This window comes from Equus asinus, chromosome 8 (genome assembly GCF_041296235.1).
Source record: "Equus asinus isolate D_3611 breed Donkey chromosome 8, EquAss-T2T_v2, whole genome shotgun sequence".
Classification (NCBI taxonomy): domain Eukaryota; kingdom Metazoa; phylum Chordata; class Mammalia; order Perissodactyla; family Equidae; genus Equus; species Equus asinus.
In genome coordinates this window covers 36034961-36062896 of record NC_091797.1, presented here as the reverse complement: position 1 = coordinate 36062896, position 27936 = coordinate 36034961, and the positions used below count along the sequence as shown (strand labels likewise).

Here is a 27936-nt window from a genome sequence, read left to right as displayed (position 1 = left end):
AAGGCTATATATGACAAACTCACAGCCAACATCATACTCATGGGGAAAAACTGAGCACCATCCCCCTGAAAACAGGAACAAGAAAAGGATGCCCACTGTCACCACTCTTATTCAACATAGTGCTGGAGGTTTGGGCCAGAGCAATTAGGCAAGAGAAAGGAATAAAAGGAATCTAAATAGGGAGTGAAGAAGTGAAATTCTCACTGTTTGCAGATGACATGATCTTACATATAGAAAACTCTAAAGAATCCATTGGAAAACTATTAGAAATAAAGAACAACTACAGTAAAGGTTCAGGGTACAACATCAACTTACAAAAACCAGTTGCATTTCAATACTCTAATAACGAACTTACAGAAAGAGAACTCAAGAATACAATTCAATTTACAATCGCAAAAAAAAAAAAAGAATAAAATGCCTGGGAACAAATTTAACCAAGGAGGTGAAGGACTTATACAATGAAAGCTATTAGACCTTATGGAGAGAAACAGATGATTAAATAAAGAGAAGGAAAGAGATTCCATGCACATGAATTGGAAGAATAAACATAGTTAAAACGTCCATACCACCCAAAGCAATCTACAGATTCAATGCAATCTCAATCAGAATCCCAATGACATTCTTCACAGGAATAGAACAAAGAATCCTAAAATTCGTATGGGACAACCAAAGACCCCAAATTGCTAAAGCAATCCTGAGAAAAAAGAACAAAGCTGGAGGCATCACAATTTCTGACTTTAAAATGTATTACAAGGCCATAGTGATCAAAACAGCATGGTACTGGTACAAAAACAGGCACACAGATCAATGGAACAGAACTGACAGCTCAGAAATAAAATTGCACATCTAAGACAGCTAATCTTTGACAAAGGTGCCAAGAACATATAATAGAGAAAAGATAAATCTCTTCAATAAATGATATTGGGAAAACTGGACAGCCACACGCAAACTAATGAAAGTAGAACATTATCTCACACCATACACAAAAATAAATTCAAAATGGATCAAAGACTTGAAGATAAGTCCTGAAACCATAAAACTCCTGGAAGATAATATAGGTAGTACACTCTTTGACATCGAACTGAAAAGAATCTTTTCGAATACCAGGTCTTCTCAGACAAGGGAAACAAAAGAAAAAGTAAAGTGGGACTTCATCAGACTAAAGAGCTTCTGCAAAGCAAAAGAAACTAGGATCAAAATAAAAAGACAACCCACCAATTGGGAGAAAATATTTGCAAGTGATATATCTGACAAGGGATTAATCTCCATAATAGATAACGAACTCACCCAACTGAACAACAAAAAAAACAAATAACCTGATCAAAAAATGGGCAGAGAATATGAACAGACATTTTTCCAAAGAAGATATACAGATGGCCAATAAACACATGAGAAGATCTTCAACATCACTAATCATCAAGAAGATGCAAATCAAATCTACACTTAGATATCACCTTATGCCTGTTAGAATGGCTATAATCACCAAGATAATAAATAACAAATGTTGGAGAGGGTGTGGAGAAGAGGGGACCCTCATACACTGCTGGGGGGAATGCAAACTGGTGCAACCACTATAGAAAACAGTATGGAGATTTCCCAAAGAAATAAAAATAGAAATGCCATATGATCCAACCATCCCACTACTGAGTATTTACCCAAAGAACTTGAAATCAACAATACAAAGAGACTTAGGCACCCCTATTGTTCATTGAAGCATTATTCACAACAGCCAAGACGTGGAAGCAACCCAAGAGCCTATCGACCGATGATTGGATAAAGCAGATGTGGTATATATATACAATGGAATACGACTCAGCCATAAAAAAGACATTACTGTCCCACTGGCAACCAGATGGATGGACCTTGAGGGTATTATGTTAAGTGAAATAAGCCAAAGACAAACACTATATGATTTCACTTATTTGTGAAACATAAACAAACTCATGGACAAAGAGAACTGTTTAGTGGTTACCCAGGGGAAGTAAGGTGCAGGGAGAGCACAAGTGGTGAAGGGCACATTCATATGGAATCTGACAAAGAATAGTACACAGCTCAAATTTCACAATGTTGTAAACTATTATGAGCACAATGAAAAAAAGACTTTTAGAAGAAAACAAGGGGAAAAACTCCTTGACATTGGTCTTGGCTATGATTTTTTGGATATTACAAAAGAACACAAACAAAAAAGCAAAAATAAACAAGTGGGATTACATCAAACTAAAGAGCTTCCACATAGCAAATGAAACAATGAACAAAATGAAAAGGCAACATAAAGAATGGAAGAAAATATTTGCAAACCATATATCTGATAAGGGGTTAATATCCAAGATAGATAAAGAACTCATATAACTCAAAGCAAAAAAATAAGCAATCTGATTTAAAAATGGGCAAAAGACTTGAATAGACATGTTTTCAAAGAATACATACAAATAGCCAACAAGTACATGGAAAAGTGCTCAACATTACTAATCATCAGCAAAATGCAGATCAAAACCACATGAGCTATCACCTCATAGCTGTTAGAATGACGATCATCAAAAAAACAAGAGAAAACAAGTGTTGGTGAGGATGTGGAGAAAAGGGAAGCCCAGCACAGTGTTGGTGGGAATGTAAACTGGTACAGGCACTATGGAAAACAGTATAGATGTCCCTCCAAAAATTAAAAATAGAACTACCATATGATCCAGCCATCCCAGTTCTGGGTGTATATCTGAAGGAGATGAAGTCACTGTCTCAAAGAGATATCTGCACTCCCATGTTCAGTGCAGGATTATTCACAATAGCTACAACATGGAAACAACCTAGGTGTCCATGGACAGATAAACGGTTCAAGAAAATGTGGCATATATGTTTACAATGGACTGTTACTCTGCAATAAAAAAGAAGTAAATCCTGCCGTTTGCTACAACATAGCTGTATCCTGAGGGTATTATGCTAGTCAAATAAGTCATACAGAGAACGACAACTACTGTATGAATTCATTTCTAAGTGGAATCTAAAAACATTGAACTCATAGAAACAGAGTAGAATGGTGGTTGCCAGGGGCTGAGGGGTGTGGAAAAGGGGGAGATGTTGGTGGAGGGTACAAGCTTCCAGCTATAAAATGAATAAGTTCTTGGGATGTAATGTACAGCAGTGGTGACTACAGTTAACAATATTGCATTGTATACTTTAAAGTTGTTATGAGAGTAGAGTTTTAACGTCCTCACTAGACTGACAACAACTACATAATGGTAATTACGTGAGATAAAGGTTGTGTTAATTAACCTTAGTGTCGTAAACATTTTGCAATATATAGGTGTATCAAATCATCACACTGTACACCTTAAACTTACACAGTGTTATATGGCAATTATATCTCAATAAAGCTGAAAAAAAATTTAAAAACAAATTTAATGGTCAGGAATGTAAAGTGAAACTTCTCAGCATGGCTACGGTCTTGTCTTCAGCCACAATCAGCTGAACAAATGTAGAGAGAGGGTAGGATTAGAAGTGGATTTGAATCAGATAGTGATTTAGCCAAAAGAGTATAAGAAAGTGAAAAGAGTCAGGAATGTTGAGAGCATGTGTGAAAGGGAGTACTGATAGCAACTGACCAGGGAATCTAAGCTGGATAGAGAGAGAAGTGAAGTCACAAGGGAGGTGAAGGACAAGCATACATTTCCAGATGCCTACTGAGGAAGGAACTGAGAAGAGAGAGTAGAGAAGCATAATCGATGTGGACAGTGAATTCATCAAGAAATAGGACAGCAGCAGTACTGGAGAGAAAGAGGGTGAGCCAGGGACAAAAATCTTTCAGGAATAAAAGGGAGCAAAGAGGGTGAATAAAGCAAATAAAAGGGTGAACAGAGGGATGACAGCAACATGGAGGGGTAGTGGGGCAAAAGCTGATGACATGAACAGAGCTGCATTCAACACTGAGGATGACATCATCAAATCTACAGCATCTCTCATGGATAAGGTCTGTTTTCCATGTTTTACGGATGATGACACTGAGAATCACCAAGGTTGAACAGCTAGCTTAAGATCACTCAATCCGAGAATGAAATCCTAAACCAGTTAAAAATTAGGAGTAGAAATAACAGTGTTGCACAACCAGAGGCACTGACAACTAGAATGTACAACTTTGTCCTGGGGGCGGGGTTTGGGGAGAAGAAGGAAAAAACAAAGAAGATTGGCAACAGATGTTAGCTCAGGTGCCAATCTTTAAAAAACAAAAACAAAAAATCACAGTGCGAGGGAATTATGCTGCCTCTGGCTTCCACACTGCCAAGAACACCCTACCATTAAGAACTTTTCCCTCCAGAATTTTCCCTTCCTCACCCAGGGGGACTCCTCTCTGGACACCTGCAGACAAGGTACTGATTATGGTAGTGGGGCGTAGATTCCCCAGAGCGCCATCCTTTCTTCTAAGTGACAGGGAACGTTGATTCCCGTTTCCTCGCCAGTGAAAGGACCCATCAACATCCTTCTCTGTTCTCTACAGCTGCTGTGGCCTTTAAAATCAGGAAGACTATTTCTGCTACCATCTCCAGCTAATGCTGATTTGCTTTAGCTTTATTTAGCTGATTTGCTTTATAGACAAGTCCTTGTCTTGTCTACAGTCCCTTACAGGGCTCTCCAGAAACAGACACCACCTCCTCTGCCTGGCTCCAGATGCTTCACGGGACTCAGGCAGCTTCTTGTCCAAAGACATTCTATTCATTCCTCTACTGACAAGCAAGAAGGCACCCACCCCACATCTTCTTCCTGAAGTGCCTAGTTCTGATCTTAAGCATCCTTTCCAGAAATCAACAGTCTTGTAACTGTGTCTTTCTTTCATCCCTCCCACTGTCATTTCAAACCTAGAGAATCCAGAGCAGAAGCAAGAGACCAACTTATCATCTGGAAACTGAAGGCCTAAATATAAGTGCCAGAGAATAACACATGAAGGTACGCTTGTTATTACATTGCCCTAGGAAAAAATGGCCTTGAAGATGAGAAGCACATTCTAGAATACCAAAGGAGTTTGGGGGACACATTATAGAATATTTTCTATAATAGAATTGCCTTCCAGACGCTTGAAAGGAATTATGGGCAGGGGGGTATATGTGTACACCTGTGTCTGAACTATGTATGGGGGAATTTGTGTGGACATGTAGTAAGGGTGGTGTCTGTGTGATTTGATTACTGTGTGGCTGTTCCCAGGGTTTGGCATGTTTGGACGGGAAGGCTTGCCTGGCTGAACTGGCCTGTGTCTATGCCATCACAGAATTAGAAAATTTGACTCTTTATAACTCAATATCGTTAGCACCGTGAATGTTAAGCCTGAATGCCATCTCTTGTACTTTATTCATCTCTATTGTGACCCCAATGCTATGAAATTATCTAGAAATAAAGGTCAGCCTTTGCATGTACTCTCATCCTCCATGGTCCCTAGCATATTAGAGCCTGGCTTATAAAAAGAGCAAGGATCTCAGAATTAGTCAGATTTGCGTTGAAATCTTGGAAAGCATTTACAAACAGTGTGACCTTGGGCGAGTTATTTAACATCAGTTGCCCTCCTACCTTACTCTATAAAAGAGGAGAGTTGTCTAATTCTCAGGTCAGTAAAGATCAGAGTTAATATATGAAAAGGGATATAAATTTACCCACCATTCCTGCTGTTACCTAGTGTAGGATCTCTCTAAAAATCCTGTTTCCTGATGTGAAATATGGATGTTTATTTAACACTTATTAAACACCCACTATGCACTAGGAAATGGCAGAGCCAGGACTCAAACTTGGGCAGTCTGACTCCAGAATTCAACATTAATACTTGTTCTGCCTAATGAGAATAAAATAAGAAAACCATACAAACATGATATTTTGTTGGGGGGAAGAGAGTTTTCTCCTGAAAAGTAACAAATTAGGAAATTACGATTTTTAAATTAAGAGCAATGAATATGATATTTAAACCAAGTTATCTATATAATGATAGCTCTCAGGAAACACTCAATAGAAAGATTTCTACGTAAATTTTATCTGTCACATCAACCTTTATAGTTTCTGTACCATCAGGAAATTTGGTTCAGCACCGCTCTCAAGGGTTAAAAGGCTTCCCTGTCCCCTTTTCATGTGTTTGAAAAACATTTATTGAAATTAGAGTCGGGGGATAGGACAGGAACCTTAGGGGTCATCTAGTTCAAATTCTTTCTTTTACACATGAAATTCTGAGACAAAGGGAAATGAAGTGACTTTCCCATATCAAATAACTGGCGAAAGGCGGCTATGCTAGGTGGAACCCAGGTCTCCCGACCTCTAGTTTAGTGTTCTTTCCTCTACACAGATGACTTTTGATTTAAGGGCTGATATGCACGGGCCGATCTGTGTTCATCATGATCATCACACTAGATGGTAAGTAGAAGGAACATGGACATCGGAAGCAACCTAGGGAGAGATTCACCACAGATTAGTAGTCAGTAGTCAGCAGTATAATGGGTTGTATTAATAGAAGTAGAGTACCTCAAACAAAGAAGGTGAGAGTTCTGATCTACCAAGTGTTGGTTATACCAAACCTGGGGTGGATTGCACTTATTTTTAGGCACTATACACTGTCAAAGAAAGAGGAAGGAGGGTCAGAGTGAAATCTGTCTTCAAATATCTGAAGGGCTATCACGTGGGAGGCAGATTAGATTTCTCCTTGTGTCCTAGGAGCACAGCGTGAACCAAGAGAGCGCTGAAAGAGCGCTGATTTGGAAATCAGACAGGCCTGAGTACAAGTCCCACATAGTCACTCACCGGCCATGACCGTGGGAGGATTTAGCCTTTCTAAGTTCATTCATCTATAAAATGGAGATTCGATCTTCTCATAGAGTCTGGTAAATATATCAACTATGGATACTAATATATGGCTATCTTCCTAAACTAAGAGTTCAGATCTGTAAACGAGATTACAGTCGATACTTTGTAAGTGCTTCCAGCCCTTCCCCCACCCCACTCCCTCACGCCCGGGCTTTCCTTTGCTTGTAAGGGATAATGAGACCCTCCTGTTTTTCGTCCTTCCAAACATTCTGAGTGTTTTCCTTCCTTAGGCCAACCACAGCTCAGAGGAGCGCTTCCTCCTGCTGGGTTTCTCCGACTGGCCCTCCCTGCAGCCTGTCCTCTTCGCCCTTGTCCTTCTCTGCTACCTCCTGACTCTGACGGGCAACTCGGCGCTCGTGCTGCTGGCAATGCGCGACCCGCGCCTGCACACGCCCATGTACTACTTCCTCTGTCACCTGGCCCTGGTGGACGCGGGCTTCACCACCAGCGTGGTGCCGCCGCTGCTGGCCAACCTCCGCGGCCCGGCCCTGTGGCTGCAGCGCCACGGCTGCATGGCCCAGCTGTGCGCGTCCCTGGCGCTGGGCTCGGTCGAGTGCGTCCTCCTCGCCGTCATGGCGCTGGACCGCGCGACCGCAGTGTGCCGCCCGCTGCGCTACATCGGGCTCGCCTCGCCGCGCCTCTGCCGCGCGCTGGCCGGCGCCTCCTGGCTCGGCGGCCTCACCAACTCTGCGGCGCAAACGGCCCTCTTGGCGGCGTGGCCGCTGTGCGCGCCCCTCCAGGTGGACCACTTTTTCTGCGAGCTGCCCGCGCTGCTCAAGCTGGCCTGCGGCGGCCACCGAAACGCCACCGAGCGCCTGATGTTCGCCGCCCGCGTGCTCATCTTGCTGGTGCCGTCCGCCGTCATCCTGGCCTCTTATGGCGCCGTGGCCCGCGCTGTATGGGGCATGCGGTCCAGCGGGGGCCGGAGGAAAGCGGTGGGCACGTGTGGGTCTCACCTGACAGCCGTCTGCCTGTTCTACGGCTCAGCCATCTACACCTACCTGCAACCCACGCACAGCTACAACCAGGGTCAGGGCAAGTTCGTTTCGCTTTTCTACACTGTAGGCACACCGGCCCTCAACCCGCTCATCTACACCCTCAGGAATAAGGAAGTGAAGGGGGCAGCGAGGAGGCTCCTAGGGAGTCTGGGGAGAGGGCAAGCTGGACAGTGAGTAGGTCGCGGAGGGAAGATACTGTTAGCCCAGGGCCCAAGGATGGGAATGTCCATTGGAAAGTCAACCAGTTTGGCCTTCAGGCTGATCATTTCTGTATGAGGAACTGCAAGGTTTGTCCTCAGGGAGTCCAAGGTTAACGGGGGAGATCCCTTCCTCCTCTCTGGAAATGTTCCTGTGCTTGAGGGAAAATCCCTATATCCTCTACTGATACAGGTTTAGGGAGGGAGAAATGACCCTTGGGCTTTCTCCTAAACTGATGAAAAGAGAACGCGTGATTTGTGGAAGACCTTCATTCTCAGGAGGTGCTGTAACCACCCCTCAAGAGTCCATATGCTGGAAAGATGGTGTATGGCATGACGCTTAACTTCAGCTTTGTGCGAGTCTGATGGAAGAGACCAGGAAAGCCCCCGTGATGTCTGCCTTCAGGTGTCTCTCAAGTTGACAAGGAGACCATAGACTCTACCTTACAGGAGACCCCAGCCAGACAAAGGAGCCATGGTCTCTCATCTCAGGAAATCAGTCCAAGCCAGTGCCCACCTAGCCAGGTGACTAGTGCCCACCACAGAGCACCTGACCCATAAGTGTAATAAGAAACACCCATAAGTGTGGGTTGTGCTGGGGAGGGTCAAAATGGGAAACTCTTCTGCAGGAAGTGGTTCTTGAGCAAGTTTTAAAGAAGAGAAGGGACTAGACTAGTGGAGAAGAAGGTGGACATGTCTCAGGCTGGGAGAAAAACACATGCAGTAACGATACATGAGAGAGGGACAGTGAAACAGAGGAGTAAATGAAGGGAGTAAAATGGAGGAAGGGTCTGGAGTTCTCAAGAGAGGAACAGACCCCTGGTGGTGAAGGAAGCAGAGAGCTCTATCAGCCAGAACCTGGGCAGAGTGTTGGAGTCAACCCAGAGACCAGCCCCTACGCCCCTCACCCAAACTGAGACCTCCAACCGAGAGAAGACCCACTAGACCCTAAGGAAAGCACGACAGAGATTGGTCCACAATCCCCCACCTTTCAGGAAGTCCGTTCCCTCCCGAAGCACATCTGCCCCCAAGGAGCCCCCACTAGAAACATGAAATCTCTGGATCTCCAGGAAAAATAGCTTTCCATGCCCACCATCATCCCCAGAAATAAGAACAGTTTAATTGGGTTTAATTAGAAAGTAAGAGGGGAGACGGTACCGGGTTTTATTTCATACCAAATAGCTTTAAGTAAGGAGAAGAGAATTAGTTGAATTGTGTTTCTAAGTTCGTTATTAATTAGATTGTAATCATGTCAGAGTAATTAATTCACTTCATAATAAATAATTTCACTGTTCTCTATAAGTAGAAATTTAATTTGGTTCAACAATTATTGAGTGATATAATACATGAAGCACTGGACTAAACATAAATGGAAGCATAGAAATCGTAAAACAGGAATCTCAACCTAAAATTCACTATCTTGTTGGATGGGAAAGAAGCTAGGAGTTTTTCTATAAATCAGAGGGAACCAAGAAGCAAGCTGACTTTGAATGCTATCTCTAATGTGCCCTAAAAATGTATTTTGTTGTAAGCAATATATGATATGCAATCGTACCACTTAATCAATTGTTAGAATCAAAGAATCGTAGTTGGAAAGTATTCTGCAGTCTGCCTCCCTACTTCACCCCAAATCTCCTGCTATTTCTCTTTCTCATTAGTTTTGGGAAATAATCAATGGATGTAGTTGGTGAGTAAGAGCTAAAAGGAAATAAACTCCTTTGCTCCTCATATCACCCCCGCCCCAGGCTGGTCACCCCCCAATGCAGTGGGATGTCAGGAAGAGTAAACTGTCCTTTCTGATGCCATAATCTGCCATGGTCTTCCCATCTTCCAGTTTCTTTCCATTGCAAGTCACGATCTGTTTCTTAGGAGATATGGCAGTCTTGGCCTTGATCATCTCTTTCACCTGGGCCGCTGAGCTGGACCTTCACACCTGGAGGAGGTGCCTTTCCCCCTCATCACCTGACTCCACCAGAGTCACGTTCAACTCCTCATCACTGGGCTTCACCACCTTCAGGGTGAGGTGGATGGTCGTCTCCTTGTCAATGCCATAAGATGATAGCTTTCTCATGGGCTTAAGAGTCTTCGAGCCCAGGAGAAGAATCTGGTCCTGCACGGGAACCTTGGTCTTAGACCAGACATGTTCGTTAATCTTCTTCACTCTGTCATACGAGTTGGCATTGAAGGTCATCAATTTCCATTCCTCAGAATGGTCATTCACCTGGACAACAAAGGTCAAGAGACAGTTGCCTAGATTGCCTGCCACCCTTTACACCTCTTGTTTCCCCTCCCCAATTGCTCCTGCCCTTCTGATCCTCTAGCTTCTTTACAACAAGCTGTGTCCCTCCCTTTTCAGAACTTCTCTTTTGGAATTTCCAGGTTATAACACAAACAATAAAATCAGTCTTATCCCTTTATAACCATACCTCTTATCCATCTCACAATGTCATTAGTGATTTACCACCTTATTTACCTGCATCCTATCCAGAGAAACTTGTCAAATGTCAAAAACTAAATACAACTACAAGGCATCCAAAGATGTACATCAGACTCTAAAAACAACTCCCAAAGAGAATTTCCATAACTTGACATCCTAACAGGATACTCACACGGTTGCCCTCCATGTCTTCTTTAGACGGAAACCCTGGTTAGGACACTTATTCTCTGTACTGTTAGTTTCTTTTTTAATGTTTTCTTGCTTTAAGATAATAATTCCCATATTACAGTGACGCTATGTTCAATATTACTTGTTCATCTGTATTTCCTGTGTTTTTATATCTGCCTATTGTACAATATTATCCCTTCCTTTAATTAGACCAGGACCTCGCTCACAGAAGGTAGGAACTACATCTCAGCCTTACTTCAATAATCTGAAAACGAGGAAGCTCACCCCTGTGTTGTCACTTGAAAGCCTGGGAGGACCTCCCTCATGCTCTGTTCAAAAATATATTCCCAATCTAGATGTCACAGGCATTTATTCACTGGATTGTCACTCCTCTGTGCCAAGCACTGCCCTCATTCCAGGTTCTCTTTCGAGTGCATCTTTTCTTGTATAAGGTAATGTCAGATCAACAACAATTTAGGGTAAATGAGTTTTGTGAACCTCTCTTTTGGGAGGAGAAGGAAGCTTAAGTTTAAGAGCTCTGGACCCTTAAACAGGATAAGGGACAAAGGGCTCAAGGCAGTATTTCCATAGTTCCAAATCTCACCAGCCCTGTTGAGCACAAAGCCCACTCCAACTTCCTACCGTTTATCCCTAACAGTGGCCAGTCCAAGGTCTGACATAAAAGAGAACTCAGGAGCTGAATGACCAGCTTCTCTTCACAGGAGCTTCCTTCACATTCTATAGATATCAATGCCTCTCTTACCCCCTTCACAATGCCTTCCCAGCCACCCCACCTCCCTGAGCACTGTCCTTCATCCATCCCTGAACTCTCTCCCCAGCTCTTGGAGCTGCTTTTCCTTTCTCCATCCCCATTATCAAATCCCAACTTACACAGAGGCCAGAAGCCATCTCAGCAATCAAGGGAGTAGAAACAGGAGTCTGAGGAGACTGAGAGCGCACCCAGCTTATGTACAAGCAGCTGAGTTGGAAATCCCCTTCCTGGACTGTTGTGTTTGTCTAGATTTCCTCTGCACTTTGTTCTTGCATAACCTCATGAATTTTCTTTCACTTTTGCTTAAGTAGAGTCAACAAAGAAGACCTTTTGTTCAAGCCCTTCTCCCTCAGCCAATACATTTGGCCTCCTTATTCCAAACATGGGATGGTGCTTCTCTCTTAAGAATTTTTCTCTGATTAACCCACCACTCCCAGTCCTGACTTATGACCATCCAGCCTGCTGGGCCCTCGCTGGCTTGAAGATGCTTAATACTTGGTTGTCCTCTCCTGCTGCTTTTAAGGACCCTCCTGCCATCCGTCAGGGGCCTTCCTGAGAGCATGTATGCCCAGGAGAGGACAGAACTGGCGTGGAGTGATGTGAGTGTGAGCCTGGCAGGATGTGTGAAGCAGCCTTGAGAAGACAAAGTATAAATAACCCTGGACTAAGAAATGATGAGAGTGCCACTTACTACATTACCTTGGGCAAGTCTGTGCACCTCCTTAGATGTTGGTTTTCTGATCTATGAAATGGCATGATTGAGAGAATTCCTAAATGTCTTCCAGGCTCAGACAACTTTGTGTATAAAATGTCCTTTACAAAGAACTTTATACTCTTGGGTCTTGAGGTCCTCAACATACTTCTTCCCTGTCCCAGAACCTGCAACCCAAATCTGCTACTTGAGAACAATCCAAAGCCAACAGTCAAATGCTTACTCCATCTTCCACACACTAAAGCCATCACACATCCACTCTCACACCTCAGTGCCTCTGTTTCCCCAGCTGTCCTCCTGGGCTCTCCTCCCACTGTGATCACAGATACCTAAGGTGCTGCTCACTCCCTGGCCCTTCAGATTGGGATAGGGACAAAAAGAGGGTGCATGAGCTGTGTGCCCTCAGAGAATTTACTCAATATGACTCTCATCCTCCTAACATTCCAAATTAAGCACTCCTCTCTCCCAGACTCTCAGGACATTGCCACAAAAAAATATTTTTTCAAAAAAGCATTTATTGGGGCCGGCCCCATGGTTGAGTGGTTAAGTTCGTGCGCTTCGCTTTGGCGGCCTGGGGTTTTGCCGGTTCGGATCTGAGCGCCGACAAGGTACCACTCATCAGGTCACGTTGAGGCGGCGTCCCATATGCCACAACTAGAAGAATCCACAACTAAAATATACAACTACATGCTGGGGGGATTTAGGGAGAAAAAAGCAGGAAAAAAAAGCATTTATTAAAAGTGCTCCAAACATTTTTCAAATTAAAAAGCTCGTAAAAGGGGCTGGCCCCCTGGTGTACTGGTTGGGTTCACGCACTCTGCTTCGGCGGCCTGGATTCGGCAGTTGGGATCCTAGGCACAGACCTACACACTGCTCATCAAGCCACGCTGAGGTGGCATCCCACATGGAAGAACCAGACAGATGTACAACTAGGATATAAAACTATGTGCTGGGGCTTTGGGAAGAAAAAAAAAAGAGGAAGATTGACAACAGATGTTAGCTCAGGGCCAATCTTCCTCACCAAAACAAGTACACCTAAAAAAAAAGCTTGTAAAAATGCCAAGTTATCACCTTTGTTTGCTGTGTTTTCAGTAGCCATTTACTGTATCTTCAGTCACTGATAGATTTCAAATGATCCCGTTTTATTCCAGGGGTTTCCATCCTGGAGAATTTGGATTTACAGAAGCGCCTACATAGAGTAATGGCATCCAAGTGCTTATTCCTATATTTCAAAAAGCTTAACATCAATCATGTTCTTCTATTTGAAGCTCTTATTAGTTAATAAAAGTGAAAAAACTAATTATTATTTCAGTGTATTTTTGTGGGGTAGACATACTTTTTTAAATACATAGGATGAATAGGAAGGGGCAAGAAGTGCCTGATGGAACAGACTGGAAACCTTGGTGCCTGATAGTCTCCTTTCTGATATCTCTCTGGGATCTTGGTGTCTTCTCTGTTTAGAACCCTGGATTGTGAACTTTGGCTGGTGCACAGCAGAGAAGGCTGCCCTGCATCCTCTATCCAATAGGATTTAGGGATTCTGAAACATCACCAGTGGCTAGGCAGAAAATGTGAGATCAGGTTTAGGGTGAAAGAGAAAAAGAAAGCCCTGCAGCAAGGTTAGTGATGGGGGATGGGCCAGGTAAAAGAGACAGGAAAATCTGTAAAAGCCCAGACTGACTAAACTGCTTTCGCTTTCCAAATTTTATTTGCACCAATTATCTTCTTAGATCTTTATGTCATTTCTGGAAATGGAAGAGGGAGAGTAAATGTTTAAAGCTGCTTAAAATTAAATTACTCCCTTCTTGGGGGCCAACCCTGTGGTGCAGCGGTTAAGTTCGCACATTCTCCTTCTCAGCAGCCCGGGGTTCGCCGGTTCAGATCCCGGGGGCAGACATGGCACTGCTTGGCAAAAGCCATGCTGTGGTAGGCGTCCCACGTGTAAAAGCAGAGGAAGATGGGCATGGATGTTAGCTCAGGGCCAGTCTTCTCAGCAAAAAGAGGAGGATTGGCAGTAGCTAGCTCAGGGCTAATCTTCCTCAAAAAAAATAAATTAAATTACTCCTTTCTCATATCTTTTCCCAGTATCTTCTTCCCAGTAGCCCACACCATCTTGGTGCCAATGTCTGCATTCTCAAGGGGAAGCAGGGAACCTTAGCCAGAAGTTCCAGGAGGGGGAGCCCAGGAATGACATTCCCCAGGAAAGATATTTGTCTGCTCATGCCCCTCAGATATACACCCACCACCCAGACTAAGCTGCAGATCGGTAGGCCTAGCTGCTTCTGTGCACAGTTCCCCGAGTTCCCTGCACATCCTTGAACATGCCAAGCTCTCTTCCACCAGCTCATTAAGCGTGCCTTTCCCTCCAACTCTACCTGCATTATCATGAATTTATAAGAATATGCAGTGTGACGGGTATCTCCTCCAGGAAGCCTTCCCTAACTCTCCTCCCTCCTATTCTGGGTCATGTGCCCATCTTCTGTCCTCTCACACTCCCTCCGTAAGCCTCTCAGAGCACATTTCTCCAGCAAGAAGATCATCTGTTTACTTGTCTGTTGCCCCAGTAAACAGCAGGCATCTGGAGGGTCATGATCATGTCTAAATTAACTTGTATCTTCAGGACTTCCCAGGCATATTATCTGGCACAGAAAATATTTAATAAATATTTGCTAAATGCATGAATGAATTTATAAATGAATAAGTAAGTGAATAACAAAAAATGGAAAATATTTAGTGAGCACTTATTATATTTCAGGAACTGCATATTATTAAATGGTACCTCATTAACTGTTTTAGCGTTCTAATGAGGTAAATATTAGTATCTTTATATTGATAAGCAAGAAGCTAACTCACCCACAGTCATATTATTAGTAGCTGGTAAGCAAGAGTTCAAATGCAAATCTCCACTTCTATAGTCCTTATCTTCTTCTTATCACATTGTGCTTCACTGGAAAGAAAAGGCCTTCTCATTACAGGAAAGGTGCAAGTTAGGGGAAGGGATACAGAGAGACAAAGGAAAGCAGAGAATGCAAGGAGCCTTGGGAAGAGTGAAAATAAGAAGAGTTTGGGGGCCCTTATGTAGGTAGGAGTATTCCCAGCTGGAAGGCCCTGCCTAGATCACTCTATCCTGCCCGACTTGGCAGAAGTAAGCAAAGAGCCTGTGAGAGCAGGAGCCAGAACCCGGAGGAAGGGATGGCCCCAGGGCCAAGTGGTTAAGTTTCCGTGCTCCACTTTGGCGGCCCAGGGTTTCACTGGTTGGGATCCTGGAGGACCTAGCACCACTCATCAAGCCATGCTGAGGGGCATCCCACATAGCACAACCAGAAGGACCTACCACTGGAATATACAACTATATACTGTGGGACTTTGAGGAGAAGAAGAAGAAAAGAAAAAAGATTGGCAACAGTGTTAGCTCAGGGCCAATCTTTAAAAAAAAAAGAGAACCCGGAGCAAGATTGCAGCCTGGTGCAAAGGTAACTGAGAACTGCTGTCCCGGGACTGTGAGTGTTAACGATGCCACTGTCATGCAACTCCAGGTGTCAGCAGAGGAATGCCCACTGGAGCTGGGGACTTCAGAGGATTCCCTACCCAGAGAGGATCCGGATTTCTGAGAAACAGTGTCCTTTCAAAGAATGAGAATAACAAATCTGGACTCTAATCTTCTCTTCTCTCTTTTCCCTCCTCCCTTGCTCTGTGAAATTCCCTTCTGCCCTAAGGCCAGGGCAGGGCTTTTCCCAAACACCCGGTGCCACTTTGTTGACCACAGGTAGGATTTCTTCCCGGGACCTGATTTCTTCTTTGCTTCTTACCACATGTCAATCTGACATATTTTTTCCTCTATGTTACAATAACTTTTTTCACAGGCAGAAAGATCTCTTTTCATTTGCCCCTCTAACAAATTCAGAAAACCGACAAAGGTGAAAAATCATGCTATGGAGATCTTGCCAGGTTATAAAACAAATGTCTCCTCTACGTTCAAACCTCCCAGCATGGCCCCAGCTGATGGGCATCTTGGGCTAGTCACTGCTCCCACTGAGGCCTCCCTGGAGCAGAGGCCTCTTTCCTGTCTCTTTAATAATGTCCGTGAATGGGTTTGTAAAACTGCTTTGATGTCTATAATATTGCTTCAGAATGGCCAACCGTGTTTTATATTAAGCTAGTAAGATTTTGGATTGTTTGCTATTGTAGCATAGCCTAGCCTGAGTAATATACTCCAAAACTGAAGTAGCAGGAAGGAGAGTGTGAAATGTAAGCATTATCCTCAGACAAGAACAAGGAGGATAACTGACAGGGACAAACATGTCATACAGCAGATTGAAGGGATATTCATACATGAATATGCATATGCCTTTTTGGATGAACCACTTAAAAGAAAGTTGCATTAAGCATGACATTTTGTCCTTAAACAGTTCATTGTGTATCTTTCTAAGCACAAGGGCATTCTTCTACATAGCCACAATACTAATATCACACCCAAGGAATTTAACATTGATACAATAATATAAAGTCCATATTCAATTTTCCCAATTGCCCCAAAAGTCTTTAAAGCTGTTTTGTTTTTGTTTGTATCCAATCAAGGATCATGTATTACATTTTATTGTTATGCTTTTTAGTCCCCTTTGATCTAGAACAGTATCACTCTCCACCTTTGTTTTCCATTTAAAGACACTGATATTTTTGAGGAGTCTGAGCCAGTTTTTTGTAGAACGTGCCACAATCTGGGTTTTCTAATTATCTTCTTATAATTTTATTTAAGTTAAACATCTGTGGCAAGAATACTACATAGGTTACCCTAATAGAGCTTTTACCTGGGCACATAGCAATCCAGATTATTCTACCCATTCTGCTCCCTGTAACATGTGTGACACCGTCTTAAGCCATAAGAAGGCCACACTCCAGGAACACAAGACTAATTCACTGAAAGGAAACTAGGTTCCTGAGGACTCATTGAATCATACAAGCTATATTGCTCTGAATGGCAAAACATCAGACATTTAAGTGAAAAGTAAATAAATTTTCATCCTTTTTGAGCCACTGATATTTTCATTACTTTCAGCAAAATATAATAGAAGGGGCAAATCCAAGGGAATTGGAAGGAAACTAAGTAGGAGACCTATTATAAGTAAATCTGGAACTTCTAGTTATGTGAACTTATTGTTTAAACTAGTTTGAGTTCGGGGCTTGTTGTTGTAATGATTATTATTACATGTCTTGAAAACATCCTATCTGACACACAGACTTTATCATGTCTATGAAAATGTGGAAGAACGTAAAAGAAAATAAATCAAATAATAAAACCATGTGCTGATGGTACAAAGAAAGTTCTTATATAATAAGTTAAAAGATCAAAACAAGAGAAATTAGGAACAATTTTTCAAGAAAATGACATTTATCAGTCCACCAAGGTCAAAAATACATTTATTTCTCTTTTATATTCTCAGTGCTCTGTAGAATGACTGAAATATGTAAGGGACTATGAAATGATTGTCACATAAACTAATTGCTGAATTATATCAATAGCAATGAGATAGAAAAAATTGCATTATTACCTTTCATAAGTGTATAGGACATCTACAATAATGAAAAGAAGAAAATCATGAGAAAGGAGAAGAAAATAAAAATTGTTGAACCAGAGATATTATAGGAGAGCTAAGACAAACAGCCCTGGACATTTTCTCTGAAATGTTCTTGATAGGTCATCCTGTAATTTCTGCTACCTAAGAAGCAGACTCCAAAACAACAGATTAATTGGTTATGTGAAGAGCTCTCCCCATTGGAAAGTCAAATAAGCTTGGAGACTCAGGTCCTCAGAGACGTTAAGAAGAGATCAAATCTAAGAGTATCTTCCTCATGAGGGATCCACTAAATAGAGAAAGAAGAAAATAAGCAAGTCATGAAATACCATCTGCCTTTATCACTGGTTATTTCTCCAAATAGAAAGACATTGCTCAGGTAATATCTCCTGGAAAACACTGAAAGAGCCACTAAGGTGGAATGAACCAAGGACTCTTCAACTGCAAAAATATATCAGGGTATGACTTTGTATTTTTAGTGTACATTCTTGAATATGGTTATCTTTTTGCATAGAATTTGGATTTATGCATATATTTAATTGTATCTCTGGGTGTTTTTATATTTTTATGTTAAATGTGTTTTCACTTTCATTGTTGTTTGTAATGATATTTGTATGTATATACAATACATGATTTATTTATGACCTTAGATGAACCTGGAATCTGAGGATATTGGGCGATTTATTCTTCCGTGTTTGTGCTTAGAAATGTAATATGTTAGTGAGTGGATCTGTGAAGGTTAGGTATGTGGTTTTGAGATGTGCAAATGTTTATGGTATAAGGCGATGAAGTTTGAGAGTCTATAAAATTCAGAAATAAGCAACCAAGAAAGACCTTATCATCTCCTTCCTGAGCATCTTTAAAAACTAGAGAGATCTTGACTCCTTTGGATAACTGAACTGTTTAACAGCCTCCTGGAGCTTGAAAGAGATGATCTTTCAAATTTCCTTTCTCCTCCTTGAAAACCACGAAATGGCAAAATGAGAGAAAAAGAAGAGAGTCTTAATAGATCAGGTAACTGAAAAAGGAGCAGGAAAAAGAGGGGGAAAACAGGAGAAAATTCAGTCAGAGAGGAGACAAGTTGAGAGGAAAGGAAAGAGAAAACACATGAAAGAAGGAAAGAAAAAGACAGAAATAGAAAGATTTCAGAGGAAGAAGAATACAAGAGAAAATTCCCTTGTCTTGGAATGGGATTTTTCAACACTCTGAACATAGAACACATTCTGGCCTTGAGCAGGAAAACGTCTACTGGAAGGGAAATTCTGTCCCCAGGCTTGCGGGAAGGATGAGAAAGGGAGAAAAAAGTGAAAAGGGGGCCAGAATGATCCAACCCTCACCTAGGGAGAAAATGAAAACAGAATTCAATGTGTTCTTATGAAAGGTGGGCACCATCAGGAAAAGGCCAGGTGAGGGAACTAGGCTGAGAGAGCCAAACATTCACCCTGGCTTCCAAGAGTGGGCGAGGGCCAGGATGGACTCAGGGCTGCCCTGCATCAAAGGCCATGAGATTCTAAGAGAAATGCAGTTCCAAACTTTGAACAGATGCAGAAAGGCGTCATTTTTGCCCTCTTCACAGTTCCGTAATTGCAACTTTCCCTTACCATTCCTTTCATCCTCCAGTCAGAAGGGATGTGTGCAGGATGTGCACGAACACGTCTGTGGTGACTGAATTCATTCTTGCAGGCTTCTTCCACCCGGCCAGCTTGCAGGGCTTGCTCTTCTTGCTCTTCCTCACCATCTACCTGCTCACTGTGGCAGGCAACCTCCTCATTGTGGTGCTGGTCTCAGCTGATTCTGCCCTCTGGTCCCCTATGTACTTCTTCCTTCGAATCCTCTCAGCCCTGGAGATTGGCTGCACGTCTGTCACTGTCCCCCTGCTGCTTCACCACCTCCTTACTGGTCAGCGCTACATCCCTCGCTCTGGCTGTGCACTACAGATGTTCTTCTTTCTCTTTTTTGGTGCCACGGAGTGTTGCCTCTTGGCAGCCATGGCTTTGACCACTACGCCACCATCTGCAAACCCCTTCGCTGCCCGCTTCTGCTGAGCCATCGGATTTGCATACAGCTAGCGTGGGCCTGTGGAGCAATGGTGGGCCTGAGCCACACCTCCTTCATCTTCTCCTTGCCCTTCTGTGGCCTCAATGCTATTCCACACTTCTGTGAGACCCAGCCCATGCTGCAGCTGATATGTGGAGACATCTCACTCAATGAACTACAGATTATCCTGGCTGCTGCCCTCATCATCCTCTGCCCCTTTGGCCTCATTCTGGGCTCCTATGGGAGTATCTTGGCTACTATCTTCCGGATCCCATCTGCTGCTGGCCGCTGCAAGGCCTTCTCCACCTGCTCCTCCCACCTGGTCGTGGTCTCCCTCTTTTACAGCACTGGCATCTTTATCTACATCCGTCCTAAGGCCAGCTACGATCCAGCCACTGACCCTCTGCTTTCCCTCTTCTATGCTGTGGTCACCGCCATCCTCAATCCTATCATCTATAGCCTGCAGAACACTGATGTCAAGGCTGCCCTAAAGAGAACCGTCCAGAAAATGAGAGCTGCAGAGATTTGACAAGGGGTTGATGATCATGACTGACATTCTCAGTCAGCCCCAAATCACCAGTTATCAAAGAGAGAGGAGGCGAGGTTCCCATCTTGAGGGAAGGCCATCCTGTCAAGAAGGCACAGTTACCTTTGAACAACTACTGGAGCCAAACCCCCCCTTAGATTCCCACAACACACACACACACACACACACACACACACACACACACACACTTTATTCTGCGTTCTGTTATAAGAAACAAGAAATTCAAGATGGAGGGTCAACTTTTCAAGCAGAGCAAGTTGACAACTAGGGAAAAGTTATAAAATGTCATCTCCACCAGACTATCAAGGTAATAAAATTTTCAGGTCCTTAAAGTTTTTTTGACATTTATACATCCTGGGTAAGGCATTTGTTTCATCCGTGGTACTGCTGGTTAGTACATTAGCACCCATAATTATACCTAATTAAATCCATCACCAGGCAAAGAGCAAAGTCCTTAAGATGTGAAGAGGGGCCAGAAAAGTTCAATGACAGTAAGTTCGTATTGGAACCAGTGTGACACAGTGGTTAAGAGAATAGATTTTAATGTTATATTTTAATTCAAATCTTAATTCTTCTAACTGTTTAGCTTGTGATCACAGGAGAATGATATAATCTCCCTTAATTTCTTTATCCATAAACTTGGGATAATAATAGAGTCTATTTCCTTGGGTTCTTGTGAGGATTTATAGACTTGTAAATCACCAAGCTAAATATCTGGCACAAAATAACGTCTCAATAAGTGTTTTTATTAGTGAGTCAGACAGTTCAGCACAGGGGATAATATCTACCCCACATCGGGTGCCTTTGTTGGAGGAGAGAATGGTATTTTTAGAATGTCAATGGCATTGGCAACCAAGACACCCAAAGGAGAATGGAGGAAGAGACTCCATATGCCACTGCTACTGGAACTTCCACCCAGCCCAGACATGAACCAAACACAACCTGGACACTGAGAGCAAATATAACAGGGAAGTACAGGAGAGTCAAAGACATAAGATGAGCTGCGTCAACCAAAAAAGATGTCTCAGAGGGACAAGTATTCATTAATAACTAAAAGTACAATCTACATCTTTTTTCTTATTCCCAACACTTCATTCAATTTTATAAGCATTTATTGAAGACCTTCCATGTGTCCATTGCTCTGCTTGGCACTGTGGTGAAGACCAAGTAAATACAGGGTGGTGATTTTGCCCAGATAGTGCTTGCTGTCTAGTTGGGGAGATAATGCTGATTCTCAGGAAACTGTCAGAGAACAAGGAAAAGTAGAGAAGACAATAAATGGTTGCACCCTTACTCTCTACCCCACAGAGAAGCAGGATGGCCTTCCCTGCCTGTGAACTGCCTGGCTCCTTGATTTTCAAATGATAAATCCAACCCAGTCACTAACATATTCCTACCATCTGTATACTTATCAATTGAGTAAAATCTTAAAACTATTGCTCCTTAATACTAGTAAAGACCTCAATAGAGAGGGACAACATTTAGGAAGGGTTGCCTAAAGGATGGTAATACAGCTTTCCTTCTGATAATCTAAAGTGTTGTCTCCAAACCAAAGCAGACCAGCAGAGAGATGCGTACCTAAATGCACTGTTTTTCACTTCCTTCTTATCTCTACCCACCCCACAATATCCTTCATACAACTATTATTGCTAAATGGTGCTTTGGCTTTCTATCATTTGTTTACACTGAGGAAGATTACAAGAAGCAATATTACAAAACTCTCAGAGGAAAACTTTCTCTCCCATCTCAGTGATGGGAATAACTGTACTTCTGTCATATAAGCAATAACTTTTTTGTGACAGCTTTATGAGGGTACAATTGCCATATAATAAAATTGTATATATTTAAGAGCACAAGTTGATAAGTTATTGCATATCCATTGTATGGGTATATTACAACCTGTTTATCCATTAACCTAATGATGGAAATTTGGGTTGTTCCCAGTTTCAGTTATTGCAAATAAAGCTACTATGATCATTTGTGTACAAGTTTTTGTATGCTATCATTTCTCTTGGGTAAATATCTAGGTGTGGAATAGCTGGACTGTATGGAAGGTATGTGTTTAACTCTTTAGGAAACTAAGTAATCACTTTCTACTCTTTCATGACAACTACTGAGCTTATAGCCAAGTTTATAACTCATTTCCAGGATACATACATCTGCTTACAGTAAGCTTTTGAAATACTCACCTGATTTCTGATTTCACCTGACTTTACATATTCTACAATTTTGTCTGGTCTACCTCATCCTCATTTTGTGCATATTGTGTAAGGCACATTAAAGGGTCTCACAGAGGGACACCAGCTCCCTGTCTGGTGGGGATCTCCCAGGAGGAGAAAGGCTTATCAGCATCTAGGGTGTTATTAGAAGGCAGTCCCCAACAACAAGGAGGGTTGCAAACCAGGCACACGTACTAAACACCTTAACACAACTGCCTGACAAGGTCTCTAAAATTGTACTCTTAAAGACTCAAGAAAGCTCTTCTGTTTGAATAAAAGATAAGTTTTTACTTCAGGAATTTCTGAAAAAGCTCACTACATGAGTCTTTTATCATTTACACCTTAAGGAAGAGTTCCAGAAGCAAGAGGTCACAGGACTTGGAACTCAGACAGGTGGAGAGGGAATGATGAGAGGCAGACCAAAGGCAAAAAGGAAGGTTCTCGAAATATGGAAAGGGTGGAAAGCAGCTAAGTTCAACTTTGTCCATGTCCCAGTTGTGCCCCAGTCAACAATACCACTTCTCTTGGGTAAGCAGGACCTCACCTCCACTCTCATTTCCTAGCACTTCTCTGAACTTTCCCTGATGACCTACTAGGGCAAGACAATTTTATATTGCGACACCTAGTGGTCAGGGAGCAAGTAACCGACTACTTCATCTTTTCAATACAGTTTGCAGACTAGAACACTGTGATCACCTTTTATTGGGAGTGGGGTGGGAATCTGGGGTGGCGGAGCTCGGAGCTCAAAACTATTGGCCTTTCATTCCACTAAGATAGAGGTCAAAATGCAGCCCCCCACCAGCAGCAACATCATTACCCAGGAACTTAGAAATGTTAATTCTCAGGTGCTGCCCTAGACCTACCGAATCAAGAATTCTACGGGTAAAACCAAGTTAAAGTCAAACTACCGACCTAGACCTCAGCTCTAGGAACATTTGCTACAGTATTTCAGGTTCAGAGAACGTCTTCCAGTGTACTGGAGAAGATGCAGTTACCCATCTCGGCCACACGGCGGCACAACAATCCTGATAGTCTGACATGTAGCCTTAAAGATGGCTGTTGGATTCGCACTGCTAACGCGAAAGGCCTCCTCCCAGACAGTGACCGGCTCTTGAAAGTTCAGGAGAATTAGAAAGCCAAGGTAAACAATAGCTTTAAACCAGTTCCCAAAGACAGCACAGGAAAGTGGGGTTGGTCCACATAATTTATCTAAAAGGGAAATGCTGGCTTACATTAACCACATGTTTAAAAATAACTTCATTTTTCCAGTGAAAAGGCAGTGTATTGAAGGGAATAGTTGGTACACAGGAAAACACATGGGCAGCCCCAACCTCCAGGAAGTGAGTCCAGTGGAAAGCAGCAATAATTTTTACCCCCAAAAAGTCTGATTTTCCAGGTGGGGAACTGAGCAAAGCATAGTGTTGCCATCCACATCTTATCACTTCTGACACCTCTTCAACCAGGAAACACGAAGGGCTGAGGAATTTGGGCCTTTAACACTCACCACCACAACCACTCTCATTCAGGGTGTGACTTCTACCCTGAATTCTGTGAAAGACAAAAAGGGTTGTTAGGTTTTCAAATTTCTAATCACCCAGACTCCCACCACCTCCTGTCCTGATGAAAAAAATGGACAGGAGTTTCCACCGGTGAGGAAAACCTGAGGGTAAATCTAAAGAAAACCCCATCCCCTGTACCCTCGAAGTTTAGAATGTCCTGGCATCTTAATCAAAAGCTGAAGATTTGGGGAGAAGTGAGGAGCAGAGAGCAAGTTGCTGGGCTGATGCAAATGAGGGCACTTGAGCTGCACAGGTCACAAGGTCACTTTGGGGGTAGAAATATAAGGGGGGGCCAACTCAAAAGGGGGCCACCTACTTCTCCCTCTTTAACGTCACTCATGAGGTAGACCAGAGGCTCCAATGAGCCACTAGGAGTGGGGGTGAAAACCCTAGAAAGTAGGATGAGGTAAGTTAAATGAGAAAACTCTAACAAGGGTTTTTCTCCCACCCCATATCACCTGCCATCCCTGAGCTCCATATCTTCTGCTCCCAGATAATTCCCTGGGGACCCAAGCACCCAGAGATTAGCTTTCTGGTGCTCTTTGGGAATTCCCACACTCTGGGGGGCACGGGAGAGACTCTGAGGAGGCAAGAAGGGGCCCGATGCCCAGAAACCACACCTCGTCACCGTGCAGCCCCAGCTGTTTGCCTACCCTGAGAGCGAGTAGATTCCTGGAAATAGTGACTATGGAAAACCAACTTGAGCTCTCCTCTCCACCCCCACTCTAGTGTGGCCCCAAATCTTCCCTTGACGATTCCCACTGAGGAGGGGTGGAGACAGGGAGCGGTGAAGCCAGGGCCTAGGCTCCTGGAAATGGGTGGCCTCTACTTACTCCCAGCAAAGGGCCTCAAACTTTATGCCGAGTCTGGTCAGGCTTCAAAGTGTCACCCCAGCGGCCTCTCCGCCCTGGGCATCTTCTGGTGCGTGATGAGCTTGGTCTTCTGACTGAAGCTCTGGCCACAGTTACAACAGCGAGAAGGGGGCTCGCCCGTGTGCGCCATCTGGTGGATGATGAGGTGCGAGCTCTGGCTGAAGCTCTTCCCACAACCCGGCTCTTGGAGGCTTCTCGCCGGTGTGGACCCGCCTGTGTGTGATGAGGTTGGGGCGGTGCCTGAAACACTTGGTACAATCCCCGCACTTGTAGGGCCTCTCCCTGCTGTGGGTGCGCCGGTGCTTGACCAGGTCCTGGCCAACGCGGAAACACTTGCCGCAGTCACTGCACTGGTAGGGTCGCTGCCCGGTGTGGACGCGCCAGTGCAGGAGCAGCGACGACCTGCGGCTAAAACCGAGGCCACAGTCGGAACAGCGAACGGCTGTTTGCCATTGTAAACACGCTGGTGCGGGGCCAGGTCCGAGCTGCGACTGGAGCTCTGGGTGCACTGGGGACACGGGAGGGGCCGCTCACCGGTGTGTGTCCTCTGGTGACGCCCATAGTGCGAGCTGAAGCCAAAGCGCTTCTAGTGCAGCGCGCCAGAAAGGCGGTTCGCCGTTGTGTCTACGCAGGCGGCGCGTCAGATCTGGGCTCCAGCTCAAGCGCTGGTTGCACCGTGGACATTGGAAAGACTTCTCGCCGCTGTGGCTGCTCTTGTGGCGGTTAAAGTTGGAGTGGTGGTCGAAGCCCTTGCTGCACTCTGAACACTGATAAGGTTTGAGTGGGTCTGGAGGAGAAAGGGGCCTCCAGTGGCCATCAGTGGCAGTGCAGGGGATCACTTTCTTGCCCTCCGAGATGCGCCAGTAGAGAACCTTATCGGAAGGCTCCGGCACATGCTACATTCCATAAATACTTGCTAAATGAACAGAGCAAGCATTAGAAAACATGAGATCTGGATGTTAGGGCTGTGAGGTATTGACAGATGCATCTCTTTTAAAGAACTCAGAGATAGCTATAAGTTGCATATAAACCTAGCAGATGAGAAGCCACATGGGACAGCATGGGGACTGAAGCAGAATGACAATTCCAGGGTGAGAAAGTATACATGGCAAATACATTTGAGAGCAGGGACTGATGATGTGAACAACAAAAGACAAAAGGGTTCAGTTAGCAAAGTTGAATTTCCCCCAAATTAGCAATTGGATGAGTAGATTGGTAAGGGGATGTATGACAAAGGAAAACAAAATAAAGAGTAAGTTTGATTTCCCCCTCATCCAATCCCTTGCCCAAATATTGAAACCTTCCCTTCTGCTTCATTACTATACTTTGCACCCAGCCCTCTCACCTGCAAAAGAGACAGGATTAAGCCCCAGATCAGGAGGTCTCGGGGCTTGGAGAATACATGGCTCCTCACCTTGCTCCAGCTGTGACATCAGCTCAGGTTTAGGAAATAGGAATCCTATTGGATCAATGAGAAGATCAAAACTTTCTTGCTTAACTATCCACAGCTATTTTTCCCTGTAGTCTCTGTAGCATAACACTCTAGAAGACAAATTTCAGATAGTCATTCTTCAGCTTGTCTAATGCTTCCTTTTGAACTACCATCCTTCCACCTACTTACGTGTCCACTTCCCCTATATCCTACATACATGTGATCCATTTTACTCTCACAATTCTGGAATGGCTGCACATAGCCTGCAGAACAAAGTGTCACAGATGATGAGGCTGGTTTCAAAGGTAGACTTGGGCCATGTAGTTCATTCAACTTGCCTAACACTGGTTTTTGTAACCACCCCCATCGTCTAATGTGATCCAAGCTAGCTAGGCAGACTGGTCTATTTACCATCATCAAGTAAGTCCAGCTCCCTTTCAGTGTTTGCTCTCATGCTTCTTCCTGCCTTGAATATCTTCCTTGCTTCACCTCTCTCCATAGTTAATTATTTCTACTCATCTTACACCACCCCCATCCCCCATGAAGCCATCCTTGACCAACCGACTCCACATAACACTTGTTCTCTAGACCAGTGCTTCTCAACCTATCTATGGAGAAGGACCAGGGGTTTTTTTCATTCTTTTGGTCAATAAAATGAGTCCACTCATCACAGGCTTGGATGCTGTAGCCATGTCAAATTGCTATAAAAGTTTCCAAATGCTTTCTCTTAATTTACATGTTTACCCATCACAAACTGGTAACAAACAGTTCACAGACAGGCACTGGTCCACAGACGATACTTGGAGTAGCACTGCTCTAGCACACTCATCTGACATGGAGCATACTCAGCCTTCTGTGTTGAACCAGTGGTTTTTCTGTATGGACCTCTAGTCTTGCCAGCCAGAAAGTAACCTCTAGGTGGCCAGAGGCCATGTCCTCTCCATGAATTCCCCACCCCAAACTGTAATGTGATGTGTGTGGGCTGCCAGATGGTAGACCACAGAGGATTATGGGGGAAGCTTGGGATTTGAAGTAAAGGAAAATGTGATGGAAATCAACTAGATCCTTTTATTATAACCTTGCTATCAATATAAGATAGAAAATACTGGACTGTTAAACCAAGGATCTGATTAAAGTTATTATGACTCTAAGCTTCCTTGATCCACACAGCCTCAGCTCCCTCAGAACACCCACTAAAAGTCATGCCCATAAAGGGAGTGAAATAACTCCCTGAAGACTGACTGACCTGAAGTCTCCATCTCCCCAATCAGGATCACATCTCCCATTCCCAGGCCTTTTTATTTTACACAGCCCATGAGTGTAGCTGGATTTCCCATCATATCCCATCAGGCTATTTCAGAGCCAAAAATGTGTATGTAATAAAAAGGTAATGGTGAGAAAAGAGTGTTACACGCATTTGGGTGAGAGTAGAGGTTGACCACTTCATGGAAGGGAGTGAGAGAGAGAGAAACGGGAAGAAAGTGTGGAGAAGAAATGGGAAAAGAAGAAATAAGCAGGAGGAAGAAAATAATGGAGGAAAGGAGGGGAGAAAGAAGATATAAGGAAAAGAATAAAAAGGATTAGTGGTAAA

At 43.6% G+C, this 27936-nt stretch overlaps 2 protein-coding genes and 1 pseudogene across 2 annotated transcripts; 2 read left to right on the top strand and 1 right to left on the bottom strand.

The window, feature by feature from the left end:
* The first annotated feature begins 3853 nt into the window (after positions 1-3853).
* Positions 3854-8095, top strand: LOC123288251 (putative olfactory receptor 2I1). Its single transcript, XM_044776446.2, has 2 exons — positions 3854-3961; positions 7053-8095. The coding sequence occupies exons 1-2, from the start codon at positions 3854-3856 to the stop codon at positions 7992-7994; spliced, it is 1050 nt and encodes a 349-aa protein (XP_044632381.1). The 3' UTR covers positions 7995-8095.
* A 1214-nt stretch (positions 8096-9309) lies between these two features.
* Positions 9310-11670, bottom strand: LOC106848221 (ubiquitin D). The gene is made up of 2 exons (XM_014867966.3): positions 11514-11670; positions 9310-10238 (listed from the first exon to the last, which is right to left on the bottom strand). Exons 1-2 carry the CDS (start codon positions 11529-11531, stop codon positions 9945-9947), a joined length of 312 nt encoding a protein of 103 aa, XP_014723452.2. The 5' UTR covers positions 11532-11670; the 3' UTR covers positions 9310-9944.
* A 7067-nt stretch (positions 11671-18737) lies between these two features.
* LOC106848231 (olfactory receptor 10C1-like) lies at positions 18738-24024 on the top strand (annotated as a pseudogene).
* Positions 24025-27936: the final 3912 nt, after the last annotated feature.

Coding starts and splice junctions, on each gene's coding strand:
- LOC123288251 (XM_044776446.2), top strand. CDS start 3,854: ATGACAGCAACATGGAGGGGTAGTGGGGCAAAAGCTGATGACATGAAC. Junction 3,962..7,052: donor CAGCATCTCTCATGGATAAG/GTCTGTTTTCCA, acceptor TTCCTTCCTTAG/GCCAACCACAGCTCAGAGGA.